Consider the following 15575-nt stretch of genomic DNA (forward strand, 5'->3'; position numbering starts at 1 on the left):
CTGCCCGAAGAGGTGAGGTTGTGAAGAAAACCAAACTCCGAAATTCGGGCTCGGCTCAAAGATCGGGCGAACAAGTGGCGGTGGGCAACTCTGTAACCATTCTCAAACATCAACTCCAGTCAAATTGATATTGCTTGAAGGAGAAGGGTTGTAAGAAGCATTGGTATTCATACAGGGTATCAAAATCCAAACGCTGAACTGTACTGTACAGCCAAAGATCCGCTTCTAGATCAACACGTAAAGCGCACACAACTGGGAGCATAAGGTTAGCGATCATTTCTCCCGTCCACTAGGTCCAAGTAGGTATTTTCAAACTCACCAAAGCCAAACCAGTAATCATACAGGTCCAAAACATGACATTCATCAGCAACGCATGGCTTCTCACGAATGGTAGTCGCTGAATTGCAACGATGGGCATCTAAAGTACTGTCAGCCCGGTCTCCACATCGAAACCACACAGCTTCAACAACTCACCTGCAACATCAACATCACAAACCCATATCCGCGAAACTTCCTCGTGATACAGCCCATGACCAATTCGTGCGCCAGAGCGGAAATCAAGAACGTGATGCCCGTGGACACTGGTCGCGACCATCCAACACCGCGGCTGGCAGCGTAAACGTGTCGACGGAAGAAGTTGTGGACGGGAATGTTCCATTCTAGAGATTATACTGTCAGTATCATTTCCTTCACGTCAATCATGAGGAATGAATTGGCTGTACTCACCTCGACTGAACTCCAACCAATCCAGCGAATTCCACCAATCCGAGTAGAATCTCCTGTCCGCAAATGCCGTGATCTCCGCGAACGCACCAAGGACATACTCGAAAATGACGAGGAACACCAGCAAGAAGATGAGCATGAATGGGAACAACAGCCAGCTCACCGTCTCCGCGAAGATCAGTGCACTATCAATCCACGTCCCGCTCGCCAGCAATCTCGCGTGGCTATCGTCCAACACGGGCAAGACGTGTTCTTCCGCCAGAATAGTGATGAGCGACACACATCCGAACACGGCGAGTATTTTCCAGAACAATTCCAGGTAGGAGCGCTGTACCATGCGGGGGTATTCTAATTCGTAGCAGAGCGTAGGGCAGAGGAGGTAGTCCGCGAAGTTGCGCAGAGTGAGATTCTGAGGGTAGGTGACATTACCCATGGGAGAGGTGAGTTCTGCAGCGAGGTCATCGCGGAGCTGGATGATGGGAGATATGTTCTCTGGAGGATCTTCATCCTCGTCGTCGTGCTGCTGAACCTCGGGTTTGAGCTCCATGAGGAATTCGCGAGCGGACGGGTAGCGAAATGCGGCGTTGGTAGGTGTCATGGGTCCAATGGGCAGATCGAGAAGATTGAGACGGTAAAGGGTGTTGGCGAGGTGTCCGTTGTAGAAAGCGTAGGAGTGCATTTTCATGAACAGACAGAGGGTGTGCAGCGTGAAGAAGACTTGAGCGGTCCAGGTCCAGTCGCGGATGAAGGGGTAGCTGATCCACGTCCAAAGCCATGCGGCTTGGTAAATGCTTTGGATGATGATCCCTCCGCTCCGCCAGCGGAACAGAACGTTGTCGCTGTTCTTGAAGAGAACGTGGAGCGGAAGACTGAGAGCGGTGCTAACGCACATCAGGATGTCCACCACAAATAGCTCTTCGATGTTCTCCGTGAACAACGGCCACTGCCGGAAGCTCAGCAACACTCCACTCTCTCTAATGTTCCGCAGCATCGTGGTGACTACCATGATAGCCAGTCCAACCCAGAATAAAACGAAAAAGCCTCGGAAGTTGGTGTAGGTCGACCTGGGGTCAAAGTACGACACCCTGTGTTCGTACTCGACTGTGGGAAACATCCTACTCTTATCCTTCGTCTTTCGTCGATTTGCCTGGCGTGCGGCCGAAGTCGCTTTGACGGAGGGGAGGGCATCGTCGGGAGGTGCAGGTGTGTTTCTTCCGCTGGCTGACTCGGAGCTGATGCCTGATCGTTCATGTTTGAGGTCTTCAAGTAGGGCGTTGACGGGTTTGCGAGCGCGCGGTGCGTGGACGCCGTTGGGCGCACCGTTCGACATGATGTTGGTGCTAACGAGATGATGTTGTCGGAAACGGGAGAGATGGTCAGCGCATGCCAGTATTCAGTGAAGAATGAATGGAGATGTAGCAGAAGAACCGCGGCCGAAACAGCCTACGACATTTCAGAGCTCAGCTCAGCTCTGGGACGCGGATCGCTCTCGTGAAGTTCGGCATGACGTCTGTTGATCAGGAACAGGGCAAAGCGAGAAGTCCCGAGTCTCCGATCATGGCACACGGCATCGTCGGGTAACGACAAGCAAGATCAGACGATCAGGACTGATCATCACGGACAAAGTCATACTTATGGTCCCTTGGAAGGAAGTTTGTGGAGGGAGAGGTCAGCACTGGCGACATTCTTGCTTGGATCCTAGCAAGCCACCACGAATGATAAACCTGGTCAGCACGGCTGCTTCGGCTAGGAATAACCACGAGTGCCACGGACGGAGTGCAGGATGAGCCGCAGCCCGGAGCTGGACCTGCGTTGTGTTCTTGATGACGGTCATGATGAGCCAGAGGTAAGTACAGGTACACTCAGACGGCCCATCGGTCATCAGCCCGCGGAGCAGGATAGAGCGTTCTCGCTTCGTGCCATCTGTCGCCTCTAGTACGGACGACGCTTAAACGCCCTTGTCGTAGGGGGCGCTGAAGCTGCACTCACTGAATATGCTCACGACGAGACGAGTACGTTAGAAGACTGAGGTGAGTACTTGATGTAGATTCATACGGCGCATCATCGTCATTGAGCATATCCCCAATCTAGTAAGCGCCATGGTCCAAGCGCCAGTCTATTTACCTCTAACCACTCTAGGTCCGTCGCGTCAACTTCAACTCCGCCATTCGACTACCTGAACACTCCACCACCACGATTACTACCACCCACCACAGCAATGGCCTCCGACGAACCCATGCCCTCACGCTCCCCCTCGCCGGCAGCTCCTCCTCCTATCCCCACCACCCCGGGCCCTCGCGCCACGGCCCTTCAAAAACTCTACACCGATGCCATAGCACACATCCTCAAAACCTGCTCCCACGCCAACTTCGCCTCCTGCTTCCCCACGCCCGCCGCCACCGTACCGGGCTCCATCAAACTGCTGCACGAAAACTTCACCACCAAATTGGGCGAGTCGATGCGGAAAGAATTCGAATCCGTGCTCGCGGAGAGGGACGTAATACCCGCGTTGAATGAGCTGGACCGCGTGGTTGAGGATGCGAGGAGGCGCAAGGCACAGGCTGAACAGGAGAATGGACGCGCAGAGAGACCGGTTCCAGCGCATACATTACCGCCGAGGACGTTGTATATTTCAAGGCTAGCGCCGACGTTGAAGACGTACGCGGCGCAGGTTCAAGCGCGACAGGTGGAGTTGAGTGGGGAGAACGTGGAGCTGATGGAGAGGGTGAAGAGGCAGCGGGAGGAGATGAGGAGGTTGGTGGAGGGATTGGAAGGGGTCGTGAGGGATTTGAACGGGAGTGTGGAGGTGCTGGGTGGGCTGGAGGGAAATCGCGACGGGTCGTAGGGGCTGAGGTCATGAGCCGAGAGCTGAGAGCGGAGGATGGGAAAGAAGGTGACGTTCAAGCGGCCGACGAGGATTTGAGGGGTGTTTTTGGATGTCGCGGAAGCTGGAGTTGGCGTCTTGTTGTTTACTGGCGTTAATGGACCAGGGATGTATTGCAGCGACCATTTGTGCATAGTTGGCGTCATGGAAAGAGATGCAGGTGTAGATACCCAGGCCGCGTGGAGGCCAAGCAGTACCTTTGACGTGAGCGCGAGAACGAGATTGGATTGCCATACCATGATTCTAAGCAAATTTGACATTACTGTTCGGAGGGCTCCACATCGGTCATCTCTTCGGCCAGAATCGACCAAAAGCAGACCCGCAAGCAAAGGGTGTTCGAGGCGTCGCAAACCAGCCCTGCCTGTTCCTCAATGTTCCCGAATTCAACATCTGTACATCTGAAGCCCGTTCCAGTCTATGCCCTACCAAAACATCGCGCTCTTCACTCGTCCTTCTTTTGTCCATTCGTCTTCTCCACCAAAGGCGGCGCACTCAACACTTCCACAGTCTGCTTCAACTCCGACCCCGGCGTCGCAGCATCTAACGCAGGAATTGCATCGATCGACTTCCCTCTCTGATGCAACCCATCCTGTGACACCTCACTCTGCTGCGCCGCAGGTCCCAAATCTAGCGTCGTCGTGGCCGCCTCAGTCGGACTGGCACCCGTCGGACCCGTCGGACTGGTCATCGGACTGCCAATATCCGACAAGCCGCTCTGGCCATTGAGCTCCGGACTCTTGCTCATCTTGGCCACTTCCTCCTTGAGCTTATTCAGTTCCTTCTCCATCCTCCTGCCAAAGACGTCAATGTAAAACGTCGCGCCGTTCCAGCTCGCCCAGGAGAGACATGTGATGAGGAAACCAGCGGAGGCCCATCGATACCAGAACCAAATCGGGCAGGGCAGCATGGTGAGTAGCGCGTAGCAGTATTGGATGCACATGAAGATGGGCTCTTGTAAGCGATCTGGGAAGCCGAGGACGAATTTACCGAGGAAGTTTCCGCGGTATGAGCGTCGGAGCCAGGTGAATGATGTGGGACGGCCAGCGGCGATTTTAGATCGCTTGCGGACGGTTATCATGAAGTGGTAGGAGAGTTGCCAAACGGCGTAGGGTAGGGTGGCCCAGATGATCATGTCGCCGAGGGAGTAGTGTTCGGGAGCGCCTGGCGCGGAGAATTTGATGGTGTGAATTGCTGGGAAGCGGTCGAGTTGCATTTGTTTGGGGATGAGGTGGATGAGGACGTGGAGAGTTGCGCAGGGCATGATGTGGATGAAGAGGCTGGGTATGTCAGCGAGGTTTAGAGAAATGGACTTAGAGATACTCACGTTGTGGTCTTGTCGAGACTGTGAAACACAAGGCTGTTCCTCCACATTACAATAGCGATAGCGTTGTTGCCGAATGCTAGGCAATATGTACTGATGAGCAGTCGTTTTGATTGTGGGAAGAACCAGATTGATGATATCAGCAGCATGTTGACGAAATAGCAGAGATCCGCGAGGAAGTAGTGAAATCCGATCTTGTGGTAATTGAACCATCGTAGAGGCACAAAGTAGCTGTGAACTGGTCAGTGTTCGTCCAACTCATCCTCTCTCAGCGAAACTCACATCAGCTGCACGGTATACCAATAATGGAAGTACTCCGGGAAAGCACCCATAAGGTATGCCGAGATGAAGATGTTCAACACTGCCGTCACGAAAGACACCTTCTCCATCAGCGATACCGTCTTTGCATCGTTCCAACGCTTGTTCAGTCGGTCCACCGATGTCCGCATCCGCTTGCGGTATTTCTGTAATTGCTCATCTGGGGCAATAGGCACTCTCTTCCTCCACTCGTCTACGACAACGTTCTTGCTGGACATGGCTCTTGTCGCGAGTCTCTGTCTTTGCCGGCGTAGCTTCTCTGCGTTCTCATGAACCACGTTCTGCATCTTCTCCAATCGTTGCGGTAGTGCCAGGTTCTCCAGGATATCGAACATGGTCAAGCGGTCCACCGGAGGGTAGTCGCCTCCTCCAAAAGTGTCAAAACTGCTGTATCCTCCATCGGAACCATTACTATTTGTCCTCGTGAGGCCGGGTGTGCCTGGCGTGCTCATCCCACTGTATGATCCACCTCCGGCAGAGAGGTAATCGTTTGCTTCACCTGGTGGCTGCAGTCCACCAGCCGGCGTCTTCAACTCCTCCTCCTTGGCCGCCGCCATTTGATCTAGTTCGCCAGTCATCGACGTGTGAGGTTGCTTTTTCGGTATCGCGTCGATATCGTCCAGTCGCGCAAATGCTTCGATCTCTTCTTCGGGGATGAGCTCCAGGTAGCTGCTTCGATGGCCAGGAAAGTAAGGTCTGCGGATTTGTTGTTGATAAGTGACTGGCATAGTCGCATTTGAGACAAGGGAGCTCGTGACGGATCACGCAAATGTCCCATGGGATGTTGAGTGCTTACAAGAGTGTGGACACACCGATGGTTCTCTCTCTCTGTTGAAGATCTAGCCACTAGGGTAAGGTAGCTATCGGCGCATGGAGTTCGGTCCCACGATTTACAGCAGGGAGATGCGGACGACTAGTGCAGTGCGTTCATCAGCATAGCAGTCTGGTAGTCAGGTCGCCGTGTGATGGTACTGCAGGACAAAACGCGTGCCTTGGGGACAACAGCGAATCAAGCAAAGTGATCGCAGCACGACGTCAGAGCTTCAAGAACGGGACCAGGGACATTTCCATCTTCCCCAGATTCCAGGTTTGTTGATGCCTCAATTCCTGCCTGATTCCTCACGCGATCGAACGCGTCGTTCGTTCTTTCCCTCGCACGTCTTCTCAAGATCTCGAACAAACACCACTTCCGTTCACAACGACAATATCCGATAAGATGGGCAAACTCCTCGCGCTGGAGTTGTTCAACTTCAAGTCGTACAAAGGCCATCATGTCATGCAATTTGGCGACAGCTATTTCACTTCCATCATCGGGCCCAATGGATCAGGCAAATCGAATTCCATGGACGCCATCTCCTTCGTGCTGGGCATTAAATCGTCGCATCTTCGATCCACCCATCTGAAGGATTTGGTATACCGCGGACGAGTGTTGAAGCACGCCAAGATCAACGCAGACGGTACAGCGACGGAAGATGCACCAAACGGCGATGCCGAGCCGGGCGCGTCGGACGATGAGGAGGTCTCGACACAGACCAGCACACAGCGGAACGACCCACAGACCGCATGGGTGATGGCTGTATATGAAGACGACGCGGGTGAGGAGCAGAGATGGAAGCGAAGCATCACCGCCACCGGGACGTCTGAATACCGCATCAACAATCGATCTGTCAGCGCAAAGATGTACAATGAAGCTCTCGAGGCCGAGAACATCCTCATCAAGGCGCGAAACTTTCTCGTCTTCCAAGGAGATGTCGAAGCTATTGCGTCGCAATCACCAAAGGACCTCACACGTCTCATCGAGCAGATCAGCGGTTCGCTGGATTACAAAGCAGACTATGAGAAGCTCAAGGTGGAGAAAGAGAAGGCGGATGAAGATCAAGGATACAAGCTTCAGCAGCGTCGCGGCATCAACGGCGAGATCAAGCAATATCAGCAGCAAAAGGAGGAGCTCGACAGATATGAGCAGACACGAGACGAGAAGGATGAGGCGGTCGTTACGCATGTCCTGTGGAAGTTGTTCCACTTCCAGCGTACCATCGAGGACAGTACGGCTGAGATCCAGAAGCACCAAGCAGAGTTAAAGGAGTTCCGGCGTAATGTGCAGAAGTTCCAAGACCGGCTGGAGGCGGCGAAATCTGAGCAAGCCAAGTCCGGCCGCGAGGTGAACAAATGTGAGCGGAGCATCAAGCACAAGGAGAAGGAGGTCGAAGCCAAGGAGAATGCACTGGTACCCATCGATGAGAAGTTGACCATACATAATGCAAACGTGCAGAGGCAGCAGGCACGCACATCCGGGATTGAAAAGGAACGCCAGGAGCTTCAGAAATCTTACGACAAGATGAAGAAGGACATGAGTGCTGTAGAAACCGCGCAAAGTCGATGGGAGAAGGAGTGGAAGGCACAGCAGCAACAAGCTGGGCGGGCATTGAGCGATGCAGATCGCAAGGAGTACGACCGTCTCAAGCTCGAAGTCTTCAAGCGATCAGGGAATGATCAAAGCAAAATCCAGACCATCACCCGCGAACTGAACAGCGATGAACAGACCGTCAACTCGCTCAAGTCTCAGGTTGACAGCACTGAGGCACTCAAGGCGGATCTGGAAAAGCAGGTTCAGACCTTGCAACAGCGGAGAGCTGAGCTCGCAGCAACAGCGAAAGCGACCGGAAAGGAATTTGAGCAAAAGAAGGTCGCCATCAACGCCTTGATCAGTGACCGCGACCGCTCAGACCAGAGAAGACGGGAGTTGGACGAGAAGCTACATGCCGTACTTCTCAAGCTGCAAGAAGCTCAAGGCCAGCAACAGGAATCCCGAAAAGAGGCCAATCAACGGGAGATGATCTCACAGTTGAAGCGCATCTACCCCGGCGTTCGTGGCCAGCTCGGCCTCCTCTGTCATCCAAAGCAGAAGAAGTACGAGACCGCAGTTGCCACCATCCTTGGCCGACACTACGACTCCGTGGTCGTCGATTCAGAAAAGACCGCACGAGAGTGCATTCAATACCTCAAGGATCAACGCTCAGGACAGGCCACATTCATTCCACTCGACACCATCATCCACAAGCAGCCAAATGCCAATCTCCGCGGCATGCACCAAGGCATGCGACTGGGTATTGATACCATCGACTTTGACACCAACCTCGAGCGAGCAATGGGCTTCGCGTGTGGCAACGCAATTGTTACAGACACGATTACCATTGCCAAGAATCTCATCTTCCAACGAAACGTCGATGCCAAGGCTGTCACTCTCGATGGCACTGTCATCCACAAGGGAGGAAACATGACGGGTGGCGCAAGTCTATCAGACAAGAAGCGTAGGTTCGAAGACGCCGAAGTCGACAGCTGGCGCACCCTTGCCGAGAACTACAAGGCCGACATTGAGGCGCTACCAAAGGGACACAGGAAGCAAGCCGAAGAAGAACAGCTTCGGTCAGAGCTTATCGGTCTGGAAGCCAAGCGGACCTACCATCAAGACGAGATTAAAGCTTTGGATCGCAACATCGAGAGCAAGTCGAAAGAGTTGCAGCATATCAAGTCTCAGCTCGCCGACGTCCGGCCCAAGTACGAGAAGCAAGCTCGTGGTGTTGAGAGTCTGCGTCAATCTTTGGAAGAGCACACGGACGCGGCTGCGGAAGTCGAGGACGAAGTCTTCGCTGCATTCTGCCAGCGACTGGGGTACAGCGACGTCCGTGACTACGAGAAGCAGCAAGGTGCATACGAGCAGGAGAATCGAGAAAAGACGCAGGAGTTCAAGAAACAGCTGTCTCGTCTGTCGAATCAAGTCGAGCTTGAGAAGCAGCGACTGCAGCAATGCGATAACCGGATCAAGGCTACCAAAGATGCAAGCAAACGCGACGAGGATCAAGTGGCCTCCTTGCAGGCGGAGCGGGAAGAGATTGGCGGAGAGCTTGACGAGCTCAACGCAGAAATCGACCTATTGCGAGAACAGCTTGAGGAGTTCAAGAAGGAGTACGACTCGCGCGGCGAGGTTGTTCAGGAAGCGAGACGAGAACTGCAGAAGCGCAGTAAGAGCGAGGAGAAGACACTCAGAGATATCTCAGCGCTCGAAGCGGATGTGCAAAAGGCCGCCACAGCACGATACGGCGTTCTGCGAACATGCAAAGTCGAGAACGTCTCGCTTCCACTGGAACGCGGCAGTCGCAAGATCGATGCGCTCCCGCTTGAAGACGCCATGCTCGAAGCTGACGATGAGGACGCCATGGACGTCGACGAGGAGGATGGCACCTCCGCCCTCTCTCGCGTTAAAGACTATGGCATTCATGTCGACTTCGCCAATCTCGACGACGACCTCCAGGACGACCCGTCCGAAGAATGCGAAGCCAACCTTTCCGAACGCATCAACACTCTGCAATCCTCTCTCGACAAGATGGCCCCCAATATGCGCTCCGCCGACCGCCTTGACGCAACCTCCGCCCGGCTCCAGGCGACAGAAGAAGAATTCAACGAAGCGCGCAAATCCGCCAAATCCGCCACCAAAGCCTTTGACGACATCCGCCAGAAACGTATGGATCTGTTCAACAAAGCCTTCACTCACATCTCCGAGCAGATCGGTCCCGTCTACCGCGAACTCACCAAGACACCGTCCTTCCCACTTGGCGGCTCTGCTTCCCTAGACGTCGAGGATGAGGATGAACCCTACCTATCCGGCGTCAAGTACCACGCCATGCCTCCTCTCAAACGCTTCCGTGATATGGAGCACCTCTCCGGAGGAGAAAAGACCATGGCCGCGTTGGCGCTGCTGTTTGCCGTGCACACGTACGCACCGAGTCCGTTCTTTGTCCTGGACGAGGTGGACGCGGCGCTGGATCATGCGAACACGACGCAGTTGGCGCAGTACGTCCGAGAACATGCTGGACCGGGCATGCAATTTGTGGTGATCAGTTTGAAGACCGGTTTGTTCCAAAACAGTGAGACCCTGGTGGGTGTCATGAGGGATCAAGCGATCAACAGCTCGAGGGCGCTGACGTTGGATGTAAGCATCATCTTGAAGTATTGTCGTAGTGGAGAAGATTTACTGACGAACATCACAGCTACGGAAATACCAGGCCGTATGAGATGGATGAGAACCGGGAAGCTAACGATGGAGAGGACCTTTCGGCGTTATGTTCGATTTCATGACGCATTTTTGCGATGGATTCATGGGAAATGCAAAAGCGAGGTTATGCCCGCAAGCTGCGAGTCAAGTCTGTTTTATGCTGCAATACCACTCTGGCCAGCAAGTGGACAGCGCGTGTATTAGCGTCGAATCAGAGTGTTCACGAGATCTTGTTGCGAAGACATGTGCACCACTTTCTCACAGGCCAAACGGACCAGCCGACGCGGCCTTTGAGGGTTGCTTCCCGAGGGACAAGATTGGTCGAACAGCGAGGCCTAGCTGTGCGACTGTTCTGTATGTCTTGCTAACCTACCCATACGACTACATTGTATGTACTGCGACTCTCATACGTACGCCTACACATGCGAATTGTCCCACTAATTCGACTCCAAGAAGTGGCGCCTCGATCATGAGACCTCCACTTAGCGACCTTCGCTCACCCCGCCCGCCTCAAATAACGATCTCGAATCGACCACACTGCATTTGTGCTTCTAGGCAAGTCAGCCAATCTCTCTTACAACATGTTTAGACCCTGCAGTGAGAGCTATGTGAAACGCCATCGCCTACGCGGGGTCGCCGATGGAGATCAGGCCATGGCTTGCATATATGGCTTGAGGCTTGCCTTAACCTCATCATATCATCGACTCCATCGCTCACATTCTGTGACTAGCTGATACGCGCATAATAGCGTATGGTCCCATCATCAACACGCCAATGGGATCGTTCCCGATGACGGTCAGCTCGTTTTGCAGGGCAACATATCGCGAGCAATGCCTGGAAGAGGCGTTGCGCTCAGCTGCAGATTGCTCTGGCTACATGATGAGGAATCAGGCCAGAACGCTCTACAGACATGATCAGGAGATATTCGTTATGCAGCCACATCAACGTGGACACGTACGGCTGAAAATTCTGTCCACGAAGGGAAGATATAAGGCAAAGCTCATCTCCGTTATGGGACCTTCTTCTCTCTTCGTTCATTAATCCCAAGTTTAACAAAAAATGCCCAATCCATTGACCGAGCATCCTCTGTTTGCCGGCGCCGCCGGTCTCGGAGCCATTGCAGCAGCAGCCAGTCTCTGGTCCCAGAAGCCGCCCTCACCAGAAGTCTCCACGACCGAGAAGTACAGGCCTGGCGATGATTACACGGACAATGCCCACCTCGCGGTGGACGTCGTCAAGGAGCTACGAAAAGCTGGAGTGCACTCGACGTTTCACGATATCAAGACGCTGTTGACCTTTGCGTTCACGGCTGCGACGCACCAGCCGGTGGATGATCGCGAGCTGATGGTAAGCCTTTGGGGAGCACAGTCCAAGCTAGAGGTCGGCGAGATTGACTTTATATAGATGGAGAAAGTGATTGCCGTGGTCACCAAGCTGCCTCAGAACTCAAAGGCTCGACGTAAGTTGACTGGCATTCTGATCACTGGTCTCTGGAACAGCCTCGATCATCCGCCTCTCACTTTCCAGGGCCCTGAGTACCAGTATCGTAGAGCAGACGGTAGCTACAATGTATGTGACTGCCTTTCCCGCACTCTTTGGTGCTTGTGCTAACATAAGCCTTCAGAATATCCTTAATCCACAGCTCGGTGCAGCCAAAACTCCGTACGCGAAATCGATCCGAACAGAGCAGAAGCTGAACGCTGCGAGGCCCGATCCTGGCGTTCTATTCGACTGTATGTGGCCCACAATGAACTATCACACTGGAATCCCCCAGCTAATAATGGCCCAGCGTTGATGGCCCGTGACGACTCTCAATACGAAGAGAATCCCGCTGGCCTTTCGTCTATGCTCTTCTACCACGCAACCATCATCACGCACGACATCTTCCGTTCAAGTCACACCAACCCAAACATTTCCGACACATCCTCCTATCTGGACCTGGCCTCACTCTACGGCAATAGCGTGGCAGACCAAAAGAAAATTCGAGCCTTCGAAGGCGGCAAGCTGTTGCCCGACACCTACTTCGAGGAACGTCTGCTCGCTCAGCCACCGGGAGTCAACGTCATGCTGGTCTTGTACAGTCGATACCACAACTTCGTAGCAGACATGTTGTCGAAGATCAACGAAGGCGGGCGGTTCAACTTGAAGCCTGTGCCTGCTGATGCTGAAGACCCAAAGATGGCGGCCAAGGCTCAGGATGAGGACTTGTTCCAGACTGCCAGGCTGTAGGTACGCTCCGTTCTCGTGAGACATGCAAGCTAATCGTTCTTGCTAGTGTGGTCAATGGCCTCTACATCAACGTCTGTCTTCACGACTATCTGCGTGCTCTGACGAATACTCACCACTCTGATTCTACCTGGACGCTCGATCCGAGAGTGGAGATCCCAGGCTCTGCGCTCAAGTCTGAGACCGCAAGAGGCATTGGCAACCAGGTATCTGAATCGATCACATGGTCGCCTCCATGCACCGCGCTGACAGTGCCTCTACCATAGGTCTCGACCGAGTTCAATCTCATGTATCGGTTCCACAGCGTCATTTCACAGAAAGACGAAAAATGGTTCGAGGAGTTCTTCGCCAAAGAGTCCAAATTGAAGAAGCCTCTCTCGGAATGTACTCCTCGCGAGGTCCTCATCGCGCTACAGAAGTTTGAAGGCACCATTGACGAAGACCCAAGCAAGCGAACTTTTGCAGGACTGCAGAGAGGCGCTGATGGGAAGTTCGCCGATGCTGATCTTGCCCGCGTGCTCAAGGAGTGCATGGACGATACTGCGGGCAGATTTGGTCCGCGTCATGTGCCCAAGTCGCTACGGGCTATTGAGATGATGGGCATCAACCGAGCTCGACAATGGTAAGCAACCTTCCTGGTCCACATCTTCCGCAGCCACTGACACCATGGCCAGGAACACGGCATCGCTGAACGAGTTCCGCAAGTTCTTCGGTCTCAAGCCTCACGAGACCTTCGAAGACATCAACCCGGATCCCGAAATTGTCAACACTCTTCGCGGCTTCTATGGACATCCAGACTTGGTCGAGGCGTATCCTGCGATGTGGCTCGAAGATGGAAAGCCAAGGATGGATCCAGGCCAAGGCGCCTGTGTGCCATATACAGTCGGAAGAGCCATCTTCTCCGATGCCGTCACTCTCGTACGCTCGGACAGATATTATACCATTGACTACACCGCTGCCTCATTGACCAACTGGGGCTTTACTGAAGTCCAGCAGGATCTGTCGACGTGAGTTTCCTATCAACCTCCTTCCATCGATATACTAACTCTCGCAGCATGGGAGGATCAATGATGTACAAGCTCATCCAGCGCGGCCTACCAGGCTGGTTCGCCTTCAACTCAGTCGCCGTAATGCAGCCCTTCTTCTCCAAGAAGATGAACGCTCAAATCGCAACCGAGCTCGGCACGATCGGAGACTTCACACAGGACGATCCCAAAACCCCTCCAAAGCCCAAGATCGTGACCAAAGCAAGCACAGCACGCAAGATCCTGACGGACTCCACCAACTTTGTCGTGCCATGGGGCAAGGCGTACAGAGATCTCAACGACGGGCATGACTATTCGCACTTCATGTTGTCGGGTGATGCACCAGCGAACGTCGAGCAGAAGAAGCTGATGCACAGCTTGCTATTCAAGTCGCCTGACTTCAAGAAGTTGGTTTCCGAAACGACCTTCCGCATCGCCGACAAGCACATCAAAGCGGAGATGTTCAGCATGGGCAAGGACTTCCTCGACGGCAAGCCAAAGTTCGAAGTCGACCTGGTCCGTGATGTTGCCATCCCTACCCTGGCGGAGTTGCTGTCGGACATCTTCTGCTTGGGCATCAAGACCGATGAGAATCCCATCGGCACGTATAATGCCGCCGGCCTCACGAGGGATCTGCTCGCTCTCCGTACTTGGGGATTCGCCAACTTCGACCCGGCCCAGGCGTGGAGGCGCCGGCGTGAAGCTCGCGAAGCTGCAGACCGGCTACGCACTCGCGTCGTGGCACATCTGAAGCTCGTCACCGGCAGCAGCGACGGCGGTCTGGTCTCGAAAGCGATCGGGTATCTGACCGGATCTTCCGCAGATCATCCACCCAAGGCCAACAGCCTTCGCTGGCACGGAATCAACACGGCGAGACAACTCCTCGCCGCTGGCAACTCCTACTCCAAAACCGCCGAGATCCTCTTCCTCTCTGCTCTCGGCGGCATCGGCAGTCCAATCTCTCAATTCACCGAGTCGTACTACTGGCTTACTCAATCCTCTTCCACTGGCCATGCCGCCGCGATCCAATCACTCGTATCTTCCAACGCGCCTGATCTCAACGATAAGCTGGAGAAATACATCCTTGAAGCCGAACGCATGACCTCGCTCGGCCGGGTCGCCCGCGTCGTCAAGTCGCCCGTCACCGTCGATGGAGTCTCCTACTCCCCCAGCGACGCCGTAATCCTCCTCATGGGCGTCAATGGAGCCGCCATGGACTCCGACTTGCACTCCAATCCATCAACCTTCGACCTCACTCGCCCTCGACGCAACTACCTCAACGGCGGCTACGGCTCACACGAGTGTCTCGGCCGCGAAATTAGCCTCTCCTTCTCCACCGCCCTCCTCCACGCCGCGACAGGCCTGCAACTCATGACCTGGGCTCCCGGCACCGGCGTCCTCCGTCCCATCTCCGCGCACAATAACCGCTTCTACCTCTCCGAAGACGGCGCGCACCTGACCTCCGATCCGACGACGTTAAAGTGTCATTTCCGTGCTTACACGCATGATCGCGGGGCGTTCCTGCCTCTCCCTCCGATTCCGAAAGAGATCATGCCGCCGAGTGAAGGCAAGGTGGAGAGAGGATTGAGGCCGTCGGATATTGCGGAGGAGAAGAAGTACCTGATTGAGACGGGGAGTACGTACACGAAAGAGGAGATTGAGGTGTCGTATTCGGCGAATGCGCCGCCGGGAGCGATTGTATTCGCAGGCGGAGATGGAGGGATTCAAAAGGCTGTTCGGAAGGAGTTCGTGAGGATGAATACGAAGATCAACCGGGAGGAGAAGAGGGAGGAGGGCAAGACGGATTTTGGTCATGGGCATTATCATCATCATCATAATTAGTTTGTAGTCTGGTGTTTGAGAAATGGCGCTGTGTTCATCGGACTTGTGCGTCCTCCGGCGTCCGATACGCCTCGTCCCACAATTCTTCGGGGAAGAGGCCATGGCAATCGTCGCAGCGCGCACAATTGTTGCAGCCACGAGTCGTCCATTGCCGGGAGAAGACATCGAAGACCTGATCTTCAA

General features: G+C 54.2%; 5 protein-coding genes across 5 annotated transcripts; 3 read left to right on the plus strand and 2 right to left on the minus strand.

Annotated features, from left to right (window-relative positions):
* Positions 1–225: 225 nt before the first annotated feature.
* MYCGRDRAFT_41169 (uncharacterized protein) lies at positions 226–2053 on the minus strand (the record flags this gene model as incomplete). Its single annotated transcript, XM_003853363.1, has 4 exons — positions 226–252; positions 320–418; positions 475–659; positions 727–2053. The coding sequence occupies 4 exons, from the start codon at positions 2051–2053 to the stop codon at positions 226–228; spliced, it is 1638 nt and encodes a 545-aa protein (XP_003853411.1).
* A 906-nt stretch (positions 2054–2959) lies between these two features.
* Positions 2960–3568, plus strand: MYCGRDRAFT_85717 (uncharacterized protein; the record flags this gene model as incomplete). Its single annotated transcript, XM_003852950.1, has 1 exon — positions 2960–3568. One exon carries the CDS (start codon positions 2960–2962, stop codon positions 3566–3568), a length of 609 nt encoding a protein of 202 aa, XP_003852998.1.
* A 766-nt stretch (positions 3569–4334) lies between these two features.
* Positions 4335–6164, minus strand: MYCGRDRAFT_58046 (uncharacterized protein; the record flags this gene model as incomplete). Its single annotated transcript, XM_003853362.1, has 4 exons — positions 4335–4884; positions 4932–5159; positions 5211–5942; positions 6043–6164. Coding segments are annotated over 3 exons (1392 nt in total), but the record flags the coding sequence as incomplete, so codon positions are not given.
* A 298-nt stretch (positions 6165–6462) lies between these two features.
* CPC2403 (condensin complex component SMC1) lies at positions 6463–10503 on the plus strand (the record flags this gene model as incomplete). The annotated part of the gene is made up of 1 exon (XM_003852951.1): positions 6463–10503. The coding sequence occupies one exon, from the start codon at positions 6463–6465 to the stop codon at positions 10501–10503; it is 4041 nt and encodes a 1346-aa protein (XP_003852999.1).
* An 855-nt stretch (positions 10504–11358) lies between these two features.
* On the plus strand, positions 11359–15392 carry MYCGRDRAFT_71165 (uncharacterized protein; the record flags this gene model as incomplete). Its single annotated transcript, XM_003852952.1, has 8 exons — positions 11359–11646; positions 11704–11868; positions 11924–12032; positions 12089–12524; positions 12575–12731; positions 12792–13147; positions 13200–13532; positions 13580–15392. 8 exons carry the CDS (start codon positions 11359–11361, stop codon positions 15390–15392), a joined length of 3657 nt encoding a protein of 1218 aa, XP_003853000.1.
* Positions 15393–15575: the final 183 nt, after the last annotated feature.

Source organism: Zymoseptoria tritici, chromosome 4, assembly GCF_000219625.1.
Source record: "Zymoseptoria tritici IPO323 chromosome 4, whole genome shotgun sequence".
NCBI classification, from domain to species: Eukaryota; Fungi; Ascomycota; class Dothideomycetes; order Mycosphaerellales; family Mycosphaerellaceae; genus Zymoseptoria; species Zymoseptoria tritici.